General features: G+C 33.0%; 5 protein-coding genes across 8 annotated transcripts; 2 read left to right on the forward strand and 3 right to left on the reverse strand.

Moving 5' to 3' along the window:
* Nucleotides 1-1,005: 1,005 nt before the first annotated feature.
* On the reverse strand, nucleotides 1,006-2,548 carry LOC120772355 (selenide, water dikinase 2). Its single transcript, XM_040100921.1, has one exon. The coding sequence runs from the start codon at nucleotides 2,454-2,456 to the stop codon at nucleotides 1,332-1,334; it is 1,125 nt and encodes a 374-aa protein (XP_039956855.1). The 5' UTR covers nucleotides 2,457-2,548; the 3' UTR covers nucleotides 1,006-1,331.
* Nucleotides 2,549-6,693: 4,145 nt separating this feature from the next.
* LOC120770881 (high mobility group protein D) lies at nucleotides 6,694-9,032 on the forward strand. 2 transcript variants are annotated; one of them, XM_040098521.1, is made up of 3 exons: nucleotides 6,694-6,790; nucleotides 8,248-8,459; nucleotides 8,534-9,032. In XM_040098521.1, exons 2-3 carry the CDS (start codon nucleotides 8,310-8,312, stop codon nucleotides 8,723-8,725), a joined length of 342 nt encoding a protein of 113 aa, XP_039954455.1. In that variant the 5' UTR covers nucleotides 6,694-6,790; nucleotides 8,248-8,309; the 3' UTR covers nucleotides 8,726-9,032. The 2 variants fall into 2 exon arrangements, with proteins under 2 accessions (XP_039954455.1, XP_039954453.1); XM_040098519.1 differs by lacking the exon at nucleotides 6,694-6,790 and adding an exon at nucleotides 7,770-7,875.
* Nucleotides 9,033-9,462: 430 nt separating this feature from the next.
* On the reverse strand, nucleotides 9,463-12,151 carry LOC120770880 (transport and Golgi organization protein 11). Of its 2 annotated transcripts, none has more exons than XM_040098517.1 (3): nucleotides 12,021-12,151; nucleotides 11,102-11,815; nucleotides 9,463-10,553 (listed from the first exon to the last, which is right to left on the reverse strand). In XM_040098517.1, the coding sequence occupies exons 2-3, from the start codon at nucleotides 11,654-11,656 to the stop codon at nucleotides 10,281-10,283; spliced, it is 828 nt and encodes a 275-aa protein (XP_039954451.1). In that variant the 5' UTR covers nucleotides 11,657-11,815; nucleotides 12,021-12,151; the 3' UTR covers nucleotides 9,463-10,280. The 2 variants fall into 2 exon arrangements, with proteins under 2 accessions (XP_039954451.1, XP_039954452.1); XM_040098518.1 differs by having other exon boundaries at nucleotides 11,997-12,151.
* A 378-nt stretch (nucleotides 12,152-12,529) lies between these two features.
* Nucleotides 12,530-16,051, forward strand: LOC120770378 (lamin-B receptor). 2 transcript variants are annotated; one of them, XM_040097798.1, is made up of 3 exons: nucleotides 12,530-12,664; nucleotides 12,872-13,191; nucleotides 13,255-16,051. In XM_040097798.1, exons 2-3 carry the CDS (start codon nucleotides 12,910-12,912, stop codon nucleotides 15,109-15,111), a joined length of 2,139 nt encoding a protein of 712 aa, XP_039953732.1. In that variant the 5' UTR covers nucleotides 12,530-12,664; nucleotides 12,872-12,909; the 3' UTR covers nucleotides 15,112-16,051. The 2 variants fall into 2 exon arrangements, with proteins under 2 accessions (XP_039953732.1, XP_039953731.1); XM_040097797.1 differs by lacking the exon at nucleotides 12,530-12,664 and having other exon boundaries at nucleotides 12,718-13,191.
* Nucleotides 16,052-16,412: 361 nt separating this feature from the next.
* On the reverse strand, nucleotides 16,413-18,851 carry LOC120770380. Its single transcript, XM_040097800.1, has 3 exons — nucleotides 18,241-18,851; nucleotides 17,878-18,177; nucleotides 16,413-17,830 (listed from the first exon to the last, which is right to left on the reverse strand). Exons 1-3 carry the CDS (start codon nucleotides 18,459-18,461, stop codon nucleotides 16,867-16,869), a joined length of 1,485 nt encoding a protein of 494 aa, XP_039953734.1. The 5' UTR covers nucleotides 18,462-18,851; the 3' UTR covers nucleotides 16,413-16,866.
* Nucleotides 18,852-19,163: the final 312 nt, after the last annotated feature.

A 19,163-nucleotide genomic window follows, 5' to 3' on the forward strand; every position in this document is an offset into this window, starting at 1 on the left:
TTGCTCTTTTAAGGGGGTATTCTGGTTTAGAAGCCCGAATTTTAGGTATTTTTTTTGACGCGATAAAAAAAAATCAAAAACAATTTTTTTGACTATCCATTTTTTTACATGCTTTTTATTGATATTCTAAGAACACAAAACATAAATAATATAAGAAAAAAGAATAAATTTAAAAAAACTGCAGGTCGGCGAAGTAGACTGATGAAACAATGGCTTGTCCTGGTGTGCAGGATATATGTAAATCCTTTCCGTGGCCTAAAATGAAAATTTATGCGAAATCCGTGAAGAGTAAAAGTGTAGTTATCGCACTACGAAAAGTTTTTGAAAAAAAAATAAAAATTTACAAAAAGGTGGAGGTTTGAAAAAAAGTTTCGTATTTTCCGTTTTTTGTGGTCCGGAATTAAAAAAAAAAAAATCTTTCGAAAGCTCTTCGTAGTGCTATACTATAATGTATAAGAAAGCTCTGTGTAAAATTTCATGTGAATCGGTTGAATAGAACTTGAGATATCATGCGCATCGTTTCTAGGAAAGTAGCTATGAGAAAAATGAGTAAACTTTGAGAACTAGTCGCGCGCAGTCGGAGTCACAAAATGAGCTGTAACTCGGAAAATAATTTGAATTTCGAAAAACCCTCTTAGGGAAACTTTCTTGAAGGGTTATACTACAAAAATAAGCAAAAATAAAAAAAATTTTTAGACCAGAATACCCCCTTAAGGGCAGTTGGTAGATAGGCTTTTATTTCAAATAAGAAATTTGTTTTTACTTTGATGACCCGAACTTACCTTACTTTTGATCATGGTTGCGAATTTTTAAATTAAAAAAAATTTGGGCATCAATTTTTTTAATCAAATATTTTTGATTAAGATTTTCGGGATTACAAAATGTAAAAAAAAATCCATCAGTTTTTTATTGCTTCAAGAAGAGAAAGTCACAGCAACCTTTAAATATCTTAATCTAAAATCTACAGTTTATGTAATTCCGTTGTTACAATAATAACGCATTAAATCTTACGTTACAAATTAACGTATTTATTTGAGTACTACAATAAAAGTTAATATCAAAATTATATCGGGAATTTTCGGGATATATAAATCTTTACGAACATCTCGTCATTAGTTGAATATCTTAACTTTTACAATTTTGTAATGAAACAAACTTTTAAGCACAATCCCTAATTTGTATACCGAATAAAGGATCAAAAATATCTCAGAGCTTTTCATGATTTAAAATCTTTACGAAAAACTCGTCATCAATTGAATCCCGCACTCTTTATAACAATTATGGTTAAAATTGTATACATTGTAAATAAGTTTATGTACAAAAGATGAGTTTTATTGATCAACTTCAAGGATTTCCGCATTGAGTTGAAGATACGCATCTCGTTCTTCAGCGCGCTTAACACTGCCAACAATCCATGCTTGTTGCTCTTTATTGCTCAGCATAAAGAACTCGTCACAAAATGCTTTAGCCTTATCGGCTGATAAGCATATTAATAAGCCACCAGAAGTTTCCACTGCTTTGCCACTTTTTAGCTTAAGGTCTTGTCCCAGTATTTCACCAATTGTTACTACATTAGTAATAATCGGCAATTTATTTAATACGAAACATAATTTATCTTTCTGGAAACAAGCGAGATTCTTTGCATGTCCGAGCAAACCAAATCCAGTCACATCAGTCGCAGCATGAGCTTTATATTTGTGCATAAGTTGAGCGGCAATCTTATTGAGGAATGTCATTGATTTAACTGCGCTGTTGAAAGTTTTCCTAATGTCATTATCACTCAAACGTGCAGATATTTTAAGATATTTCTCATTTTTCTCCTCCATCCAAATATAGGCGTTGGTGGCTAGTTGGGTACCGAGCGGTTTAGTTAATATAATGGCATCACCATCTACAGCATTTGAGGGCATAATAATTTCTGCTTCAGTACAAAGTGAACTAGCTATGCCACCTATTATGCACCAAGGATTGTACGAAACACTCTGCACATGTACCCGAATTCCGGCCTCCTTTGCCGATTCGAGAAATCCCTCAACTATTTGTGGTACTATAACATCTCTTTCTAATTCTGAAAACTCAGTTGAAACACTAACAAGCATATTAAGCTTATCAAATATCGTGACACCTACAGCATATATGTCGCTTACAACGTTGGCTAAAGCTATTTTGCCCATTATTTTGGGATCATTAATTAATGGATAGAAAAAGTCAACAGTTTGAACGAGAAAATAGTTTTTGTGGCGAGCCAAAGGTATAACAGCGCAATCCATTCCAGAACCAATAAATCCATCCTTATCCTTTTTGTTTTCATCGTGGGCAACTTTATGTAAAATGTCTGTTTCCTGTAGATACTTGAGGAGTACCGCTTCAGGCAACTTACATCCTCATCCTCTTAAAGTCGAGAAATTTGTGAGTCGAAAGTCTTTAGAAAGACCGTGATCAGTAGGATCAAACATTTTATTGGTGTGTTTACAAACTTAAAAAAATATAAGGTTAAAATTGTTTGCTTATTTTATTACTAGATTTGCACATGTTATTTACAATATGATTTTCAAAATCTATTGTGAACGGTGGAATATCCATTCTCAATGATGTCAAGTTTGTTCATGTTAATAAATCGAAAACAACTCACAACAGCTCCAAGTAATATTTATGGAGAAATATTAATTTTCTATTATAAAGGGTTGTTAAAATCTGTATAATAAAAAAATTTCCATTTACTCATACCGTCCATATAATTATAACTGCAGAAATGCAATTTAAAAATTTTCCGTCCCAAACTGCGTGGATGCATGTGAATAGTGTTGGTAATTGTGTAGGCCCATATAAAGTAATACTTTTACAATTGATAAACTTCTAGAAAATACATATTTATTTAATGTTAAATTAGTTAGAAACATTTTTTATCAATTAAAATTTAATTTTCTTAATTTTGTATGAAAATACAAGTCTGGCTGAATTACTCGTTATACAAATTCGTTACTTCCGCATTCGTTATTTTTTCATTGTGCAAGTTTTCTACTGACAGTTCTTCATTCAATCCGATTTTGTAGTAAAGTGATACACTTAGCTTTTGTTAAATTCGTGACATTTATTAATCAAAGTTTTGGTCAAATTCGTTGTTTTCAAGGTAAGATAAAAAAACTTAGTTTTTTAAAGTATTGAAAGGAAAATACTTAATAGTGCAATAGAAAGATGAAATAATTGACAACTTCAACGATGCTGAATTACACTGTCGGTGTCGCGAATTATTAATATAAAATTTTGCTATAAATATTTTCATACATTGGAAACGATATACAATTGTTTATCATCCTATTTATTGTTTTCTCCATTTTCCACTCTGTTCATCACAATGCATACCTGCGCTTCGGTAGAATTGCCGCCATCGCGGTAAGTCGTTTGTTTTTATCTTTTGACACGGCTTCGCTCGTTGAATTTTTTGTTATTGCATATGTGTTACTTTGTCCTATTTGCCGTCATCATGATATATGTATGACTCGCTACCTATGTATGTACCGGCATAGGTAAAATAGCGAGTAACCAGGCATTAAAACAGTTCAGTGGCTGTGCAGTTAGCAGCGCAGTTGACGCAATATAAACTGCAAGGAAAAATCGACATTGTCGGCACAAGCTATATTAGGGATGCAAGTCAAAAATATACATTGATGTCTTTTGCGATATAATGCATCAATGTAAAATATAAATATATATATTATTTTCGATGCATCGAATAAAATTACCAACAAATTCTTTCCATTAAAAAATAAAATAAGAAAATTATGCAATAAAGTATTTCGTTTATTTAATAAATACCATCCTAAGAATACGATAGAGGTGATTCTGCCTCTCTTTTGACTTGCTTTAAGTAACCATTTAACTTTTTACACAATTCTGAAAAGATTTCCATCTTGACGAATAATACTCTTTAGAAAACGTAATAAATAATGCAAGTACTCATTTGTGATTATAAATCGATGCATCAAAAAAAAATACATCGATATATCGATGCATCAATAAAAATACATCGATATATCGATGCACAACGGAAGGTCCAAAGTACTTAATATTAACTCTGGTGAGAAATTGAAAAATATTAAGTGTTTAATATATAACTATTAACTGGAAGTAAATAAATGTATATTGAAAAATAATAGGCAGTTAGTGAGTGGTGTACATTTAAAAAATTTATCCTGCTATGTAGTATCTGAAGCTGTTTGCAACTAAAGCTATTTTGAAATCCCGCGCTATTTGCATGCTTCTTAACTTCACTTGATGAAATTGTACGTCAAATAAAAAAGTCGCTTCAACGCCAGAAGAAAGTTGGTATTTTATAAGTGTTGCTCTAAATATGATGAAAGATTAGGACTTCAACATCTTATTAACTATAATTCGCTACGTACTGTTGTCTAAACAATTTTAAATACATATAAATTGTATCTATTATAACTTATTGTTTTTAATTACATTACATAAACATTTTTTATTATTTTCAGAAAAAATAATTTAATTCGGGGAAGTTGAAGAAAAGTTACAGCTGTTCAAAAATGTGTGAAAATAATGAAGAAATTCGCTATATATTGAAATTTTTATTTAAAGATGGAAAAAATGCCACGCAAGCCACCAATGCAATTTGTGAGGTTTACGGAGACGATGCTGTATCAGTTCGTGTAGCACAACAATGGTTTGCTCGTTTCCGTTCTGGAAATTTCGTTGTGAGAGATGCACCTCGCTCTGGTCGACCTATCGTTGAAAAAGTCGATGAAATTATGGAAAAGATTGACCTGGACCGTCACATAAGCAGCCATGACATCGCTAAGGAACTTAACATTCATCATCAAACGGTTTTGAACCATTTAAAAAAGGCTGGCTACAAAAAGATGCTCGATGTTTGGGTGCCACATGAATTGTCTGTGAAAAATTTAATGAACCGAATTAACATCTGCGATTCTTTGCTGAAACGAAATGAAATCGAACCATTTCTGAAGCGAATGGTGACAGGAGACGAAAAGTGGATCAAATACAATAATGTGCGAAAGAGGTCATTATCCAAGCGTGAAGAAGCTCAAGAAATGGATGCAAAACCATTATTATCCCCTCGAAAGGTTATGCTGAGTGTTTGGTGGGATTGGAAAGGAATCATCCACTATGAGCTGCTAGAGCCTGATCGAACGGTTGATTCTACATTTTACTGTGAACAACTGATGAGATTGAAGCAAGCAATCGAAATTAAACGGCCAGAACTGATGAACAGAATCGTCTTCCATCAGGACAACGCTAGACCATACACATCCTTGATGACTCGGCAAACACTGAGAGCGCTTGGCTGGGAAGTTTTGATGCATCCACCATATAGCCCTGACCTTTCACCATCGGACTACCATTTGTTTCGGCCCATGCAGAACTCTCTTAATGGAGTAAATTTGGATTCAAGAGAAGCCTGTGAAAATTACTTGTTGCAGTTTTTTGCCGAGAAGCCAGAAAAGTTTTACACTGATGGAATAATGTCTCTACTGGAAAAATGGCAAAAAGTGGTAGACCAAAATGGTACATATTTGGTTCATTAAAGTTCATTATAAACTTTAATCACTGATTATAAAATAAAGTTAAGTTTGGTTAAGTTGAAGTTTGATTAGAATTACGAAAAGACTTTTTCCACTACCCGTTATTTATATTTTAAAAATATAAATTTTCTTATATACTGCTAACTATATACTACAATAATGGCTGTTTTCTGACTAAATTTTTATGTAGTTAAAATTTAAAAGAAATTATTTCCTTTCATTTTTCACCACATTTTACTGTAAGCGTTATGTTTTGTAAATTTACTTGATGTAATGGGAAACTAAGAAAACCAGTAATAAAAAAAAAAATAAATAAAATATATATAAATAATCCTAATAAGCATGGAAAAGATAAAAATTTCAGGCTAGATGTGACAGCGTCCATTTACTCATAACCGTCCACTTAATTACAAATGAGGTAACGCTATTTTAAAATTTTCCGTCCCAAACTGTAGGGATGCTGTTGTCAAGAGCCGTTACAAAATAGGTGTACACAGCCTGAATTTCAATCAACTAATTGAATAGTGTTGATTATTGTGTAGACCCATATAAAGAAATACTTTTACAATTGATATACTAAGAAAACCAGTAATAAAAAAAAAAAACAAAATGAAATAAATGAAATATATGTATATAAAAAACGTATATGAAAAAATATATAAAAAATAAACTAAAGACTATATTTCCTAATAAGCATGGAAAAGATAAAAATTTCAGGCTAGATGTGACAGCGTCCATTTACTCATAACCGTCCACTTAATTACAAATGAGGTAACGCTATTTTAAAATTTTCCGTCCCAAACTGTAGGGATGCTGTTGTCAAGAGCCGTTACAAAATAGGTGTACACAGTCTGAATTTCAATCAACTAATTGAATAGTGTTGATTATTGTGTAGACCCATATAAAGAAATACTTTTACAATTGATATACTTCCAGAAAATACATATTTTTTAAAGTTAAATTTTTTAGAAACGATTTTAATCAATTAAATTTTAATTTTCTGAATTTTGTGTGTAAATACAACTCTGGCTGAATTACTCGTTATGTGAATTCGTTACTTCCACATTCGTTATTTTTTCATTGTGCAAGTTTTCTACCGAGACGGGCTTCTTGTACAAGTACAGTTCTTGAAGAAATTCATTCCGATTTTGTAGTGAAGTGAAGCGGTTTAATTTTGTTATATTAGATTCGTGAAATTTATTAATCAAATTCGTTGTGTTTTCAAGGTAAGTTAATAAAACTCAGTTTTTAAAAAATTGAAAGGACGATAGTTATTAATGGTGCAATAGAAAGATAAAATAATGGACAATTTCAACGACTGAATTACACTGTCGGTGTCGCGATTTCGTCTTTGCGCATTATATATACATATAAGTATATTGGCGCCAAAATTAATTACTGATGCTTTACCTTTTTTATGATTTTTATTAATGAAATCATGATTGCACAAACAAAATGCTTTGGTTCAGGTTAGGGAGGGCCGTTAATTAAAAAAAAAACTTTCAGTACTCAAGCCACGCACTTACAACTGTACCCAAGCAAACTTACACAAAAAAGTTTAATTTTTGACTATGCCATTTGCCGCTAGCTTGAGTTTTAGCAAAACGACAGTAAAACAACCTATTTTTGATATATAATTAAAAATCTGCCTACGAATTCACTCCAAGTCAAATTAGTTCAGGCACTTTTATGAATGAACTTAAAATTGATTAGAAACGTGTTCAATTGAGTCCTTAGCTAGCAACAGGGAAAATTATTACATTATACAAATTTAAAATAGACACCAAATAAATTATAGAATAAATGTCTATTGTAAGTTATAACGGAAATGGAGGTGATGTTTACTATTATATCGCTTAGTTCATTTTATTCTTATTAAGTTTTGCTACAAATATTCTAATACATTGAAAACGATATACAATTGTTTATCATCCTATTTATTGTTTTCTCCATTTTCCACTCTGTTCATCACAATGCATACCTGCGCTTCGGTAGAATTGCCGCCATCGCGGTAAGTCATTTGTTTTCATCTTTTGACTCGGCTTCGCTCGTTGAATTTTTTGTTATTGCATATGTGTTACTTTCTCATATTTGCCGTCATCATGTAATTTTATATGTATGACTCGCTACCTATGTACCGACATAGGTAAAGTAGCGAGTAAACTGGCAATAAAACAGTTCAGTGGCTGCGCAGTTAACAGCGCAGTTGACGCAATATAAACTGCAAGGGAAAATCGACATTGTCGGCACAAGCCATAGTACAGTTGAAATCAAGGATTGCAGAAGAAAGGTTTACTTAATTCTAACTCTGGTGAGGAATTGTAAAATATTAAGTGTTTAATATATAACTATTAACTGCAAGTAAATAAATGCTTAGTGAAAAATAACAATCAGTTAGTAAGTGGTGTAGATTTTAAAAGTTGACCCTGCTACGTATGTGTGTATCTGATGAATCTGTTTGCAATTAAAGTTATTTTGAAATCCCGCGCTATTTGTATGCTTCTTAACTTCTCTTGATGAAATTGTACATCAAATAAAAAAGTGGCTTCAACGTGCGCCAGAAAGTTGGTCTTTTATAAGTGTTGCTGTAAATATTTGATATGCAGAATTATGATAGATTAGGACTATTAGAAATTATAGTTGGTTTTAAATACATTACACAAATATTTTTTATTATTTTCAGACGCAAACTTGAGTTCTATTTCTAATTCATACATCACCTAAAGTAAAAAAAAAACAGTAAATATGTCTGATAAACCAAAGCGTCCTCTATCCGCATACATGCTATGGCTCAACAGTGCACGCGAACAAATTAAGCGCGAAAACCCAGGTATTAAAGTGACTGAAGTCGCGAAAAAGGGCGGAGAATTATGGCGTGCAATGAAGGACAAATCGGTGAGTTGTGATAAAATTTCAGAAATAGAGAACCTTAAAATTAACTTGTTCTTTTATTAATTATACTTTAATAGGAATGGGAAGCAAAAGCTGCAAAAGCCAAGGAGAATTACGAAGATGCCGTAAGAGAATTTGAAGCGAACGGCGGTAGCTCTGCAAATGGCACCACCAAGAAGCGTGGTAAGGCGGCGAAAAAACCCGCCAAAAAGAGCAAGAAGGCTGAATCTGAAGACGATGATGATGATGAAGACGAAGAAAGCGATTAATTTTAGATGATATACTAAATAAATCATAAACACATCATTTCAATATACAGTAAAAAGAAGACCAGCTTGCCCATCTGTAACCATGTCTATATATTCACACTACATCTATATTCATATAGTATATGTCGTAAAAAAGTTGATTTTTTTAAACAAATTTGCACACAATTTCAAGTACATGAAAAACAGTAAAAGAGAAATGCATTTATGATATAAAAAGTCTTTAGTTGTAGTAAAAGTCATATGCAAAGTAATGTAACAAAAAACATTTAATTTAATATTATATACTTAAATAAAAAAACTTATTACATGGAAAAAGAGTCATAATTAAACTAAAATAAGAGGTCGTGCAGAAAAAATAAGAAGTATATATATAACTGCATTTATTTACATATGCATTAGTGTAGGTATAACGTGAAAGGTTGTATTAATGCGAAATGGGATATTTGCTTGAAGAAAGCTAATTTTTACCTTTGTGTTTTTTAGTTCAATATTACCGAGATAATGCACGTTATGACACACCACTTTATTTTGAAAAATGCATAACCATTAAAAAAAAATAAGCTGAAGTCCTTATATAAGCCAAAAATAACTAATGTACCAATGATTGCACTAAAGATACGAATTGTGCGGTAACATTTTTTTTTAATTTCATTATTCAATAGAGTACTAATTGTTTCGCGAAAAAACGAGTTAACTAAACCCAATCGAGAGATATTGAAGGAAATAAAACGCAATAATTTATTGGTACGATTTATAATCCCTTAATAAAGCATTTTTTAATTAGAAATTGTTTTAGATCCCTTCAAAGACGTGTCTCGCGTCTCCGCACTTTTATTAAATAAAGAAGTTAACAGACAACGTGCTGCATATTTTTTTCTAATTAGTTTCATTTCTTCTTTCAGATTTAACATATTTAACAATAATATGGCATTAGAGTAGAAATCATTGTAATGAAAATTTATAAATAGAAATATACGAATATAAATAATAGTAAAATTAAATCAGCGGTGTAGTATGTTTTTAAAGTCCAAATAAAGAAAAAATATCAGAAATAAATCACGTTAAATATTTTTTCTACTATTCTTATTTGAAATTAACGATATTTTATGTAAATGTATTGGTATCATGGGCAAATATCGAAATAACTTAAATATTTAATTGAGCAAAGACATGTATCATATACTATTTTCTTCCCTTTGCATTTAAATATTTTTATTTTACTTCGATATAAGCGCATATTAACAATATTAATATTGAAATAATTTAGGCTAAAACATATCAAATGTTCGTAGGTTTATCAGTTTAAATTCAAATACACACTTTCTCCATTGCTACAAATACGAAAATAAAGACCAAATAAAAAGAAAACATTGTTATAATATAGGTATTAGCATTAGCGCTACTTACAATACCGCCCCCAACCAATAACATTTTTTCGTAATTCTCGAACCCCAAACATTTTTGGCGAATAACAAAATTCCATTAAGATACGTCGTTTCTTTTTGCGCTTACTAATGCTCCTCGTATGCATGCGTGTATGTACGTAAAATAAAATTCAATTACGATTTAGCCAGAAGACAGCCTTCAAAACGAAATACGCTAAGCCTAAACAATAGACGATTTTTTCGCGTTGCAGGCGCTGTTCATTACTGATTTCAATGTTCAATACGCGACGATTAAGTTTGGCTAATTGCCGACGCAAATAGAGGATCTCTTCATGTGGTGTAAGCTCTCCCATTGGTGTACCTTCGCGATGGCTGACAATTGATGCATCGTGGTTATTGTATGCCAATTGCTGCGAACGTTTGCTGGCACCACCCGTAGTCAACTGAAAAATAATAATCAAAAAATTAAACATATACATATATGAGATGAATCAAACAAAATTTTGCTTAAAGCACCAGCAAATCTTTTAAAGCGATTGTTTTCAAAGCATTTAGCATTTCACAAATTTTAGTTTACAGTATGGCAAATCTGTAGAAATATGTCCTCTTAGCAAAATAAATTGAATAGCTGAGATTGTGTTTAATTCTCACAATGAATTTGATTGTTTGATTTTGAATTTTGTGTTACGACAGTTTTGAGTGTGAATATTCTTAAGAAGTTTTTTTCAGTCAAAATGTGTATTATTAAAACAAGAAGTAACGTTATCTATTGTTGCACCGAAACTCTAATACCCTTCACAAATAAAAACAGTTTTTGCTTAGTGAACCGATATGAAAAATTTGTTCGGAGATTATATCAGTATTAAAATGATACCACGCTTCATATATGTACATATAATTATATATTTATACTATATATAGCGTTTGTGATAAGGTTGTTGATTTACCCATATTACATTACAATTAATGCATATTTTTCAAGCAAACTTACTTGTGAGTCAGATTCCACAGAATTAGAGTCAGTGGGATGAAATCCGACTTGCGCATGGCCTATACCATTAGCGCGTACGTAAGGAGGAGGACGTGTATCATCGTCGTCATCGTAATCGCCATCTTCATAGTCGGCTCCGTCGTCATATCGATGTGGTGAACACTCCTCAGAAGCAGACGGAAAATGGTGTTCATTCAATGTAATAACACGAGGTGGTGTCTGTACACGCATCATGCTCTCCGTTGGATTCTTTGGTAGAATTGAGTTTTCCAGTTGTATTTCTCGTGGTGCAGAGCGTGTCTCGAGATGTTGATTATGACCTAATACCACTATACGATCTGGTACGTTCATGTCAATTTTATCGTGATAATTCCATGAATTAATTAAACCATTTTGATTTGATAAGAGTAAATCTTCGTCAGAAAATTCTCCTGTTGCTTTAATGCGCTTGGGAACACGCATTTTGTCATTTATTTCATGTGCAAATTTAGCTTCTTTATAAATATCTTCGTCCAGACCATTGAACATGCGGGTTGGCGATTGTGGTGTAGCCATTCTCTATAATGGGTAAACGTTTTTGTTTCTTTTCTTGGCAGGTTTTCCTTTGGTAAAGTTTCTGCCTGACACTCAAAGTTGTGTTGGTGACTTTGTTATAGTTTTTCCCACAAGATTATGTCACAATGTGCGGTCGTCGACACTTTACACAATTTATGACTATGTTCCGTTGGATTTTTTTTTTTGCAGCGGTATTACCAAATTTTACAACAGCACAGACGGCAGACAGGAAGTAAAGCCAAGTGGAATGTTTGTAAAAACAAAGAAAATTTTTGGTTTGACGGAAGAAACGGAAAATTTTTAGATTAACTACTGCAACAAATAATGTTTTTCTACGTACTGAATTTTACTTTTTCTTGCTTACTTTCTGATTCTGGTGGAACAAAAAATATTGGAAAAACGATTCAATAATTTTCCAAATTTTCCTCTACTCCTGTTTTTGTTCCTTATTGCAATTCGTGTATATTTTCTCAACTTACGAGATGCAATTATCTGACAGCACTAACAAGTTGCCAGGGCTTAAAAATATTATATACGTATTATTATAATTTGATTTATTAGAACTAAACTGTTAATAATAAGTCTTTTATTAGTGAGTTAATGTATGCTTACGTAAAATTATTTAAAATTAATAGCCAAACTTTATTGTAACTACATATTTCCACCCGTTTAACAAAAATAGACGATCTTTGTTAAAAACTACATTAATTTTGCTGTTATTCAACACTAGTAATACTAGAACTTTTCAGCTGCCTTTTTTGTTTGTTTCATTCACACACAAATGTTTCTTTCCACCACTAACCCCCCTGAAGATGCATTCTCTCTTTTCCATTTATATACTCTCCCTTTTCGACGCTTACATATATTCATTTATTACAAAAGTCTAAGCGGCATCACTCTTGAAGAACATTTTTGTGGCAAAATAATTTTAAATTCAAATTATTTGTTAAATTCTTAATGCATATTGGTCTAATTTCTTAACTGTGTGTTTAACGAATTTACTGTTAGGTAAATATATATTTTAGTTTTTGACCAATGTTTAGCGAACAAAAATACCTCGGCAGGGCCACAATACTACAATCAAAAAAATAAATGTACAGTAACGTCGACGTCGACTTCGTGTTGCGCGCGAAAGAAAATTGTGGTGGACAATCAGATAAATTCCAATTCAACTGATAATTTTAAATTATTTTTGGTTTCTTATATTATTTTTAGAAAAAATACAGGGATCGAAAAATATAAATTTATGAAAAATGGAAGGCCGGCGTACTCGAGGGCGCCCAAAACGCAAAGACGTTTCGGTATCGTTAGCAGCAACTGAAAAACCGAGCACAACAAGTACACATATAAATGTGCCTACCAAGCGCAGTACGTCTAAAACAAATGTCTCACCGGCAAGACGTGCATCGCCTGGTCGCACACGCCGCTCCTCGCGTCCACGAACATCAATTGTATCGTCAGCGCCATCCACTACAACAATTTTGATAAGATCTTCTCCGGAAGCAAATCCCTCCCCTATTAAGGAGTTAAAAGAGGTATGTTGAATAATAAATTAAAGTTTGAAAAAAAAAAAAAAAAAATATTTATTATGTAATTAGACGCCATCACCTAAAACAACAACATCCAAAACACGTATACCAAGTATAGTTGGCTCGAATCTCAATACAGGCGGCAGAAGCTCACCGCGCTTTGCAGCAAAGTCTACATCTTCTATACACAGCACCTATAGCAGTAGTAGCACTCAAAAAACGATTGAAATACGTTCAACAACATCTGCTTTGGATAATGAATTTCAAAAATTATCGGATTATATTCGTCGATCTGTATCAAAAGCTATTGATGGAGATAAGCGTGAAGGTACACATACGCCAACAACAAACACTGAACTTGAAAGTCGATATAGCCGATCTGTATCACGTTCTATCTTCGATGATGGCGCTTCTTCTAAGGCAGAGTTTTCTGATAATGAAACAAATGGACGCACTGGTGAAGATGATGAAGAGGAAGAAGAAGAAATCGAAGAATACAAAAGTTTCAATGTTACCAGCCCGCATTCATACTCTACTTCAGCAATTGGAAAAAACTGTCGTGAGTTAGAGATACCAAGAGAATTTGGAGGTTGGATAGGAGCTACTCTTTTAATGACAGTTGCGCCATGTTTAGTGTATTATTTGCAATGGTGTTGCCAGAAAAATAGTTGTGAGTTGAAAATGCCCTATACAGATATCTACTCGGTAAAAATGGACGATATTTGGAATTCGATTTTCTACGGTGAAGCTATAATTGCATTTCTTATATTCAATGTGGGAGTAATTACATTATCGCTCCTGCTATGTGGAAGATACGTATACTTGCCCACTGAACGCACCAGTCCATACTATCGACTTGAATATACGTTTAATGGATTGCCTATAGCGATAATAATTACATTGGCTCTTGGTTATATCCAAATTGTTAATAAGGGTGTTATTGATTTCCTGCTGTATCATCAACTACAATTTTGCGTTTACAGTTTTATAACTGCTTTTATTTTGGGATTTTGGGCTTACTTACGCTCTTTGGCAGTAGTAGGACGCGCAAATCGTGTACATGGAAATCTATACGGCAGAACCGGCAACTTTTTGGTGGATTACGCGTTAGGCAGACAAGTAAATCCAAAATGGTTAGATTTTATCGATTTCAAATTGGTTTTTTACCGCATGACTTTGCTGATAACACTGGTCTATGTGGAATGCTACTTAATAAAAATAGTAACGTTGCCTGATAATCCGCCTAGTGAAGATGGCATCTGGAGCGTAGTTATGTACTATTACAATAACACACGTTATGATAGCGCTGCTCTACTTACATCAGGTATGCTGTTAGTATATATTTGGGATGCTTTAATATTCGAGCATCATTTGGCCTCGTCGTTTGAACTGCAAAGTGAAGGTTTCGGTGCATTATTATTGCTACGTTATGGCGCAACGCCACACTTGCTGACAGCTGTAGCACGGTACTTCTTTGAGCAACAACTTGACCGTAATGTGCAAATGTCAACACCACTGTCTTGTTGTTTGGCCGCTTATATACCAATAGCATTACTGATCGCCGGTTTATTGCTTAAACGTATAAGTAGCGCTGTCAAATATAAATATCGCGTAAACCCCACAAACCCTTACTTTGACGGCATTGAAACTATACACACTTATCAGGGAAGACGTCTTTTACTCGGCCCGTTATGGGGTCGTTTACGTCATCCTAATTATGCGGGCGAATTACTGGCGCTCTGTGCTTTGGCTATACCTTTGTTTGTGCGCTTTGCTTGGCCACCACTCATTTGCATACTGCTCCTATGCATAGTGTTGTTGCATCGCACACAACGTCTACAAGCGCGCAATATGTCGCGTTATCATTCATCTTGGGTACGCTACTGCAACAAAGCGCGATACTATATACTGCCGAAAGTCTATTGAGCGGTTTACTATAAGTGTATATGCATATGTGGTGCAATGAGATTGCAACTGAAACGCAAATATTTACCCTAAGTTTAGTTCATAATACATTTATATGAAAATTATTTTAGTACAAAATTATAAATATACATAAATAAATTTTAATTTGTCCTTTAGTTTAGTTTGTTCGTACTGATTATATTTAGCTTATTAGAAAGTACTGTTTTAAAAAATGTGGCATAATTAAGACGCGTGCAAAATCTAGTTTATATTATGTTTGTAATTATTATCATATTTTTTGTCAATAATTTAACTTTTACATTTGTATGTATATAAATCAAACTTGCATGATTTTGTGAACAACACAACACAACAAAGCAATTTTATATGAAAGAGTTCATATTTTTGTATTGTCAACGAAAACAGAAAATAATTTTAAAACTAAATATATACAAAAAAAGCAAGGTAATCCTTTGCAATAGCTCAAATATGCACTTATAACAATGATGTTATATAAATTTTATGCGCTCAGGTAAATCGAGTGTGTATACGCAACCGAAAGGTGTAAGAAGTATTTCAGCCTATTGCATATGTATAATATATTCACTTTTCTGTGGGCCTTTAACTGGTGACAACTCTCTGCTCTAAGTGAAAAACTCTATACTTTTTTTTTTCAAACGTATCCATTCATAACGCACGTACATACGATAAGTAATTTAGGCCACAAATGTATGAGTAGAAGGAATTATTTAAACTATACTGTCTTGATAATTCCGTTGACGATATGATATTCATTGACTTAATTGCCCTTTATACAAACATATGTATTTTATATAAAATATTCGTAGGTGATTTTCTTTTATAAAATTTAATTTTAAATTAGTTTTACTTTGTGTCAGCAGACTCGTACAAATCCCGGGTAATATAATAATATACAATGTAACAATCAAAACTTACAAAATATTTTGTTTTAATTTGGATTTGCATTTAAAATAAGTAGTACTTATGAAGTGTTATAGAATACTGTAACTAGCGCAGCGAATTTTTTATTTTAAAAATTTTGAATTAAAAATTGGTTATTTAATTTTCAATTTCAATTCTGATATTAAATATTTTATTTTTAATTCCAATTTTGAAATCATTCAATTCTTGATTCCGATTTTCGCTTGAATTTGGATTGAAAATTTTATTTTAATAATAAAAATTTAATTTTTAATCTCAAAGATCTTAGATTAAAAATTGATGAACTAATTCTAAAACTTGTAAGTAACAAATTTTATTTACAGTTTGAAGCTGAAAAGGGATAAAAAGGAAACATTGTCTTGGAGTTTGCATATTTTATTTGTAAGCTTTTTTTTTTCAAATGGGCTTCATCCATTTTAAAGTAGCACTTAACGTCTACAAAACAATCACTAAATTTATTTTCCAAATACATACAGCGATAAATAACATAATTTACAAAATATTAAAAATAGCATATAATTTATTTTAAATTTTACTACTGCTTAGATTTGAGCATTTTCAAGCTTAAAAATGAATATGTAAAATCTATTTTAACGCAGAAATCACTTTACGGCTCTGCCGACCCAGTTGGTCAATAACGTACCCAATTAGCAAAATTATTACATAAATAAATACTAGGCCTAACATTACACCTACAACTATTGCCTATTTCAGCGACTATATGTGATATGGCTTATATATTTACATAGCTATAACTTTCTACATAAGAAATATTGAGAATATAACATGCAAGTAGGTTGTATATAGCACTACTTAGATCAAACTGGGAAACAAATCGTTAAAACTACCCTGCCAACCGAAATCTTCAACACTCGCATCGAACTGTTCTGTCGCTGTAGATGTTGGTGAACCAATAATCGATTCATAACCATGATCTGAGGCGGTTGAATGTAATGACGGTGCAGGTGATTTCGCTAACGGATGTTTAGGTCGCAAGAATCGCTCTATGGGGTCGAAATTAAAGTCATCATCCGAATCATCGACCACATTGAGAAAAACATGTGAGGGTGTGGTTGCGGGTGTTGGATATTTTATTTCGTCACCCATTTGCGGTGTTACACCATCACAGTATATTTCTTCGACGGCCTCATTTACTGGCACTGCATCATCATCCATTACAATTGTTATAGAATTTGTTTTGGCATCATATGTACCATACACCGTGTCCGGTGGTATTGTGTGGATATCAGTTGCTTGTTGTATTCTAAATATTTCATTGTCTGTAGTTATTGTAGGCGTTGTTGTTGTTGTTGTTGCTGATGCAATTGTAGGATTACTATTTGGCATAGTTTTTAATTCATCATTTATCGCTGTTGGTGATTTATTTTGTAAACGTTTTGCATCATTTTTTCTGGATGATGTCCATGTTGTATCATTTAAGCTGACACTTTGTTGTGTGTTTGTATGTTGGCTGGATTCCAAGCACTCTGTTTTGGTCCCCACCACTGATCCAGGCAATCGCTCTGCGTTGCTTGCAACTTTGGCAACATTTTCATTGCACGCTCCATCACCAGCTTCCATGTCTGCTGCGATATCGGCCAAGAGGCTTTCGGCAAGCTCTTCCAATTTGCTGGCGTCGAATTCTTCGTCGACGAGGAGCATATCTTGAAGAGTAGGCAAAGTGCAATAATCCTCCACAGTGACGCTACTGAGTTGCTCTTTTTCAGTTGTTCTTCTGTCGACTGTGAGTCCATTTGAGTTGATCCCTGCTGCAGAGGGTCAGTATATATGGATACTGCAGATCCATTGAGTATGGACTCACAGCCGGCACAAGTTTCAACGGTAGTTTTAGCATTCAATTTGGCTGCATTACTGGCGAGTTGCTCCTGTTGTTTCTTCTGTTGTTGTTGCACTTCATTGAGTTTTTGACGCAGAAGTTCCACTTCCATATCCAATTTGCGATTTTTCTCAAGAAGTGATTCATTGATGGCTTGTAAGCTTTCACATTTATTTTGCAAAATTTCCGTTTTTTGTGTCAGTTCATCAATTTCATGTTCCATGTCTTCCATACGCGCTTTCTTTCGATCGCGTGATGTTTGTGCGGCTACACGATTCTTCAATTTTCTGCAATTATTTTTTATACATTAAAAAAGTGATCTTAATTCAAAAAATAAAACCTAAACTCACTTTCTTTGTATTTTCTCTTCCCAAGTTAGGTGGTCAAGGCGGCGCTTCTTGCCCCTGGGCGCTGAAGCACCATCCTCAACCACCGCATTTGCATTAATTGTTCCTTGCGATGACGTGGTCATTGGTGCTGGCCTTATCTTTGGCAATGTCATGGTTGGAGTGTGTGATATAGCCACGTACTTGGGCACAGTAATAAAAACGGCTGGTGTTGACGCTGCCATGGTGTATTCCGTTTGAGTCCGTTTTACTTAAAGGTCCAACGAGTTCTCAATCAAATAAATTTTTCTGTATGGTCTTATCCGAAGTATTGTGATTTTCTAATGAGGCATTACAGCTTCTTTGACTTTAAATTGTAATTCCTTTTCTCTATTTCATGTTTACACTTTCGCTTATTATTTAAGACTGACGTGTCTTTTGTAATTACTTTTATCCAATTTGTTTTTAAGTTTATGTAGATGTAGGTTCTGCTGCATTTCTCAAGCCTTAACTTTTTCTCCTGCACTTTACATGACTACGTTATGGTACCTATAAAAATTTTCGTGTTTCACTAATCGCTGTCGTGTTCAATTTGAACTGGCGATTTGTAATCTTTGTACTTGTAGTTTTTTTCGCACATTTGTTTTCATTTACTGACTTGGTGTTTTCTGATTGGTCGTAGCATATCGGTGTTGGACTTGGTGATTCATTGGTGAACGTTCTCTGATAATAACTATTACAGGGTTGTATGATGTAAAAAATATATATTATAAAAATGACGGTTTATATATGTATATTTCAAATAAATTATAATTCAGACTGCACAATTAGTATTCGTATAATTATAATTGTTTATAGATTATAAATTTAATTTATATAAAAATGTGTACGTATATTTCTGTTTTCTGCTTTTAAATTTTGAACATTGACACCCTGTGACAAACAAT

Source organism: Bactrocera tryoni, chromosome 3 (assembly GCF_016617805.1).
Source record: "Bactrocera tryoni isolate S06 chromosome 3, CSIRO_BtryS06_freeze2, whole genome shotgun sequence".
Classification (NCBI taxonomy): domain Eukaryota; kingdom Metazoa; phylum Arthropoda; class Insecta; order Diptera; family Tephritidae; genus Bactrocera; species Bactrocera tryoni.

Bases quoted from the DNA above. Each gene is read 5' to 3' on its own strand.
- LOC120770378 (XM_040097798.1), top strand. From the start codon at position 12,910: ATGGAAGGCCGGCGTACTCGAGGGCGCCCAAAACGCAAAGACGTTTCG. The intron at 13,192-13,254 runs GTATGTTGAATA...TTATGTAATTAG, and splicing joins CTATTAAGGAGTTAAAAGAG to ACGCCATCACCTAAAACAAC.
- LOC120770880 (XM_040098517.1), bottom strand. From the start codon at position 11,656: ATGGCTACACCACAATCGCCAACCCGCATGTTCAATGGTCTGGACGAA. The intron at 10,554-11,101 runs GTAAGTTTGCTT...ATTATTTTTCAG, and splicing joins CTGTGGAATCTGACTCACAA to TTGACTACGGGTGGTGCCAG.
- LOC120770380 (XM_040097800.1), bottom strand. From the start codon at position 18,461: ATGGCAGCGTCAACACCAGCCGTTTTTATTACTGTGCCCAAGTACGTG. The intron at 18,178-18,240 runs GTGAGTTTAGGT...AAATAATTGCAG, and splicing joins GAAGAGAAAATACAAAGAAA to AAAATTGAAGAATCGTGTAG. The intron at 17,831-17,877 runs CTGTGAGTCCAT...TATATACTGACC, and splicing joins ACCGTTGAAACTTGTGCCGG to CTCTGCAGCAGGGATCAACT.
- LOC120770881 (XM_040098521.1), top strand. From the start codon at position 8,310: ATGTCTGATAAACCAAAGCGTCCTCTATCCGCATACATGCTATGGCTC. The intron at 8,460-8,533 runs GTGAGTTGTGAT...ATACTTTAATAG, and splicing joins GTGCAATGAAGGACAAATCG to GAATGGGAAGCAAAAGCTGC.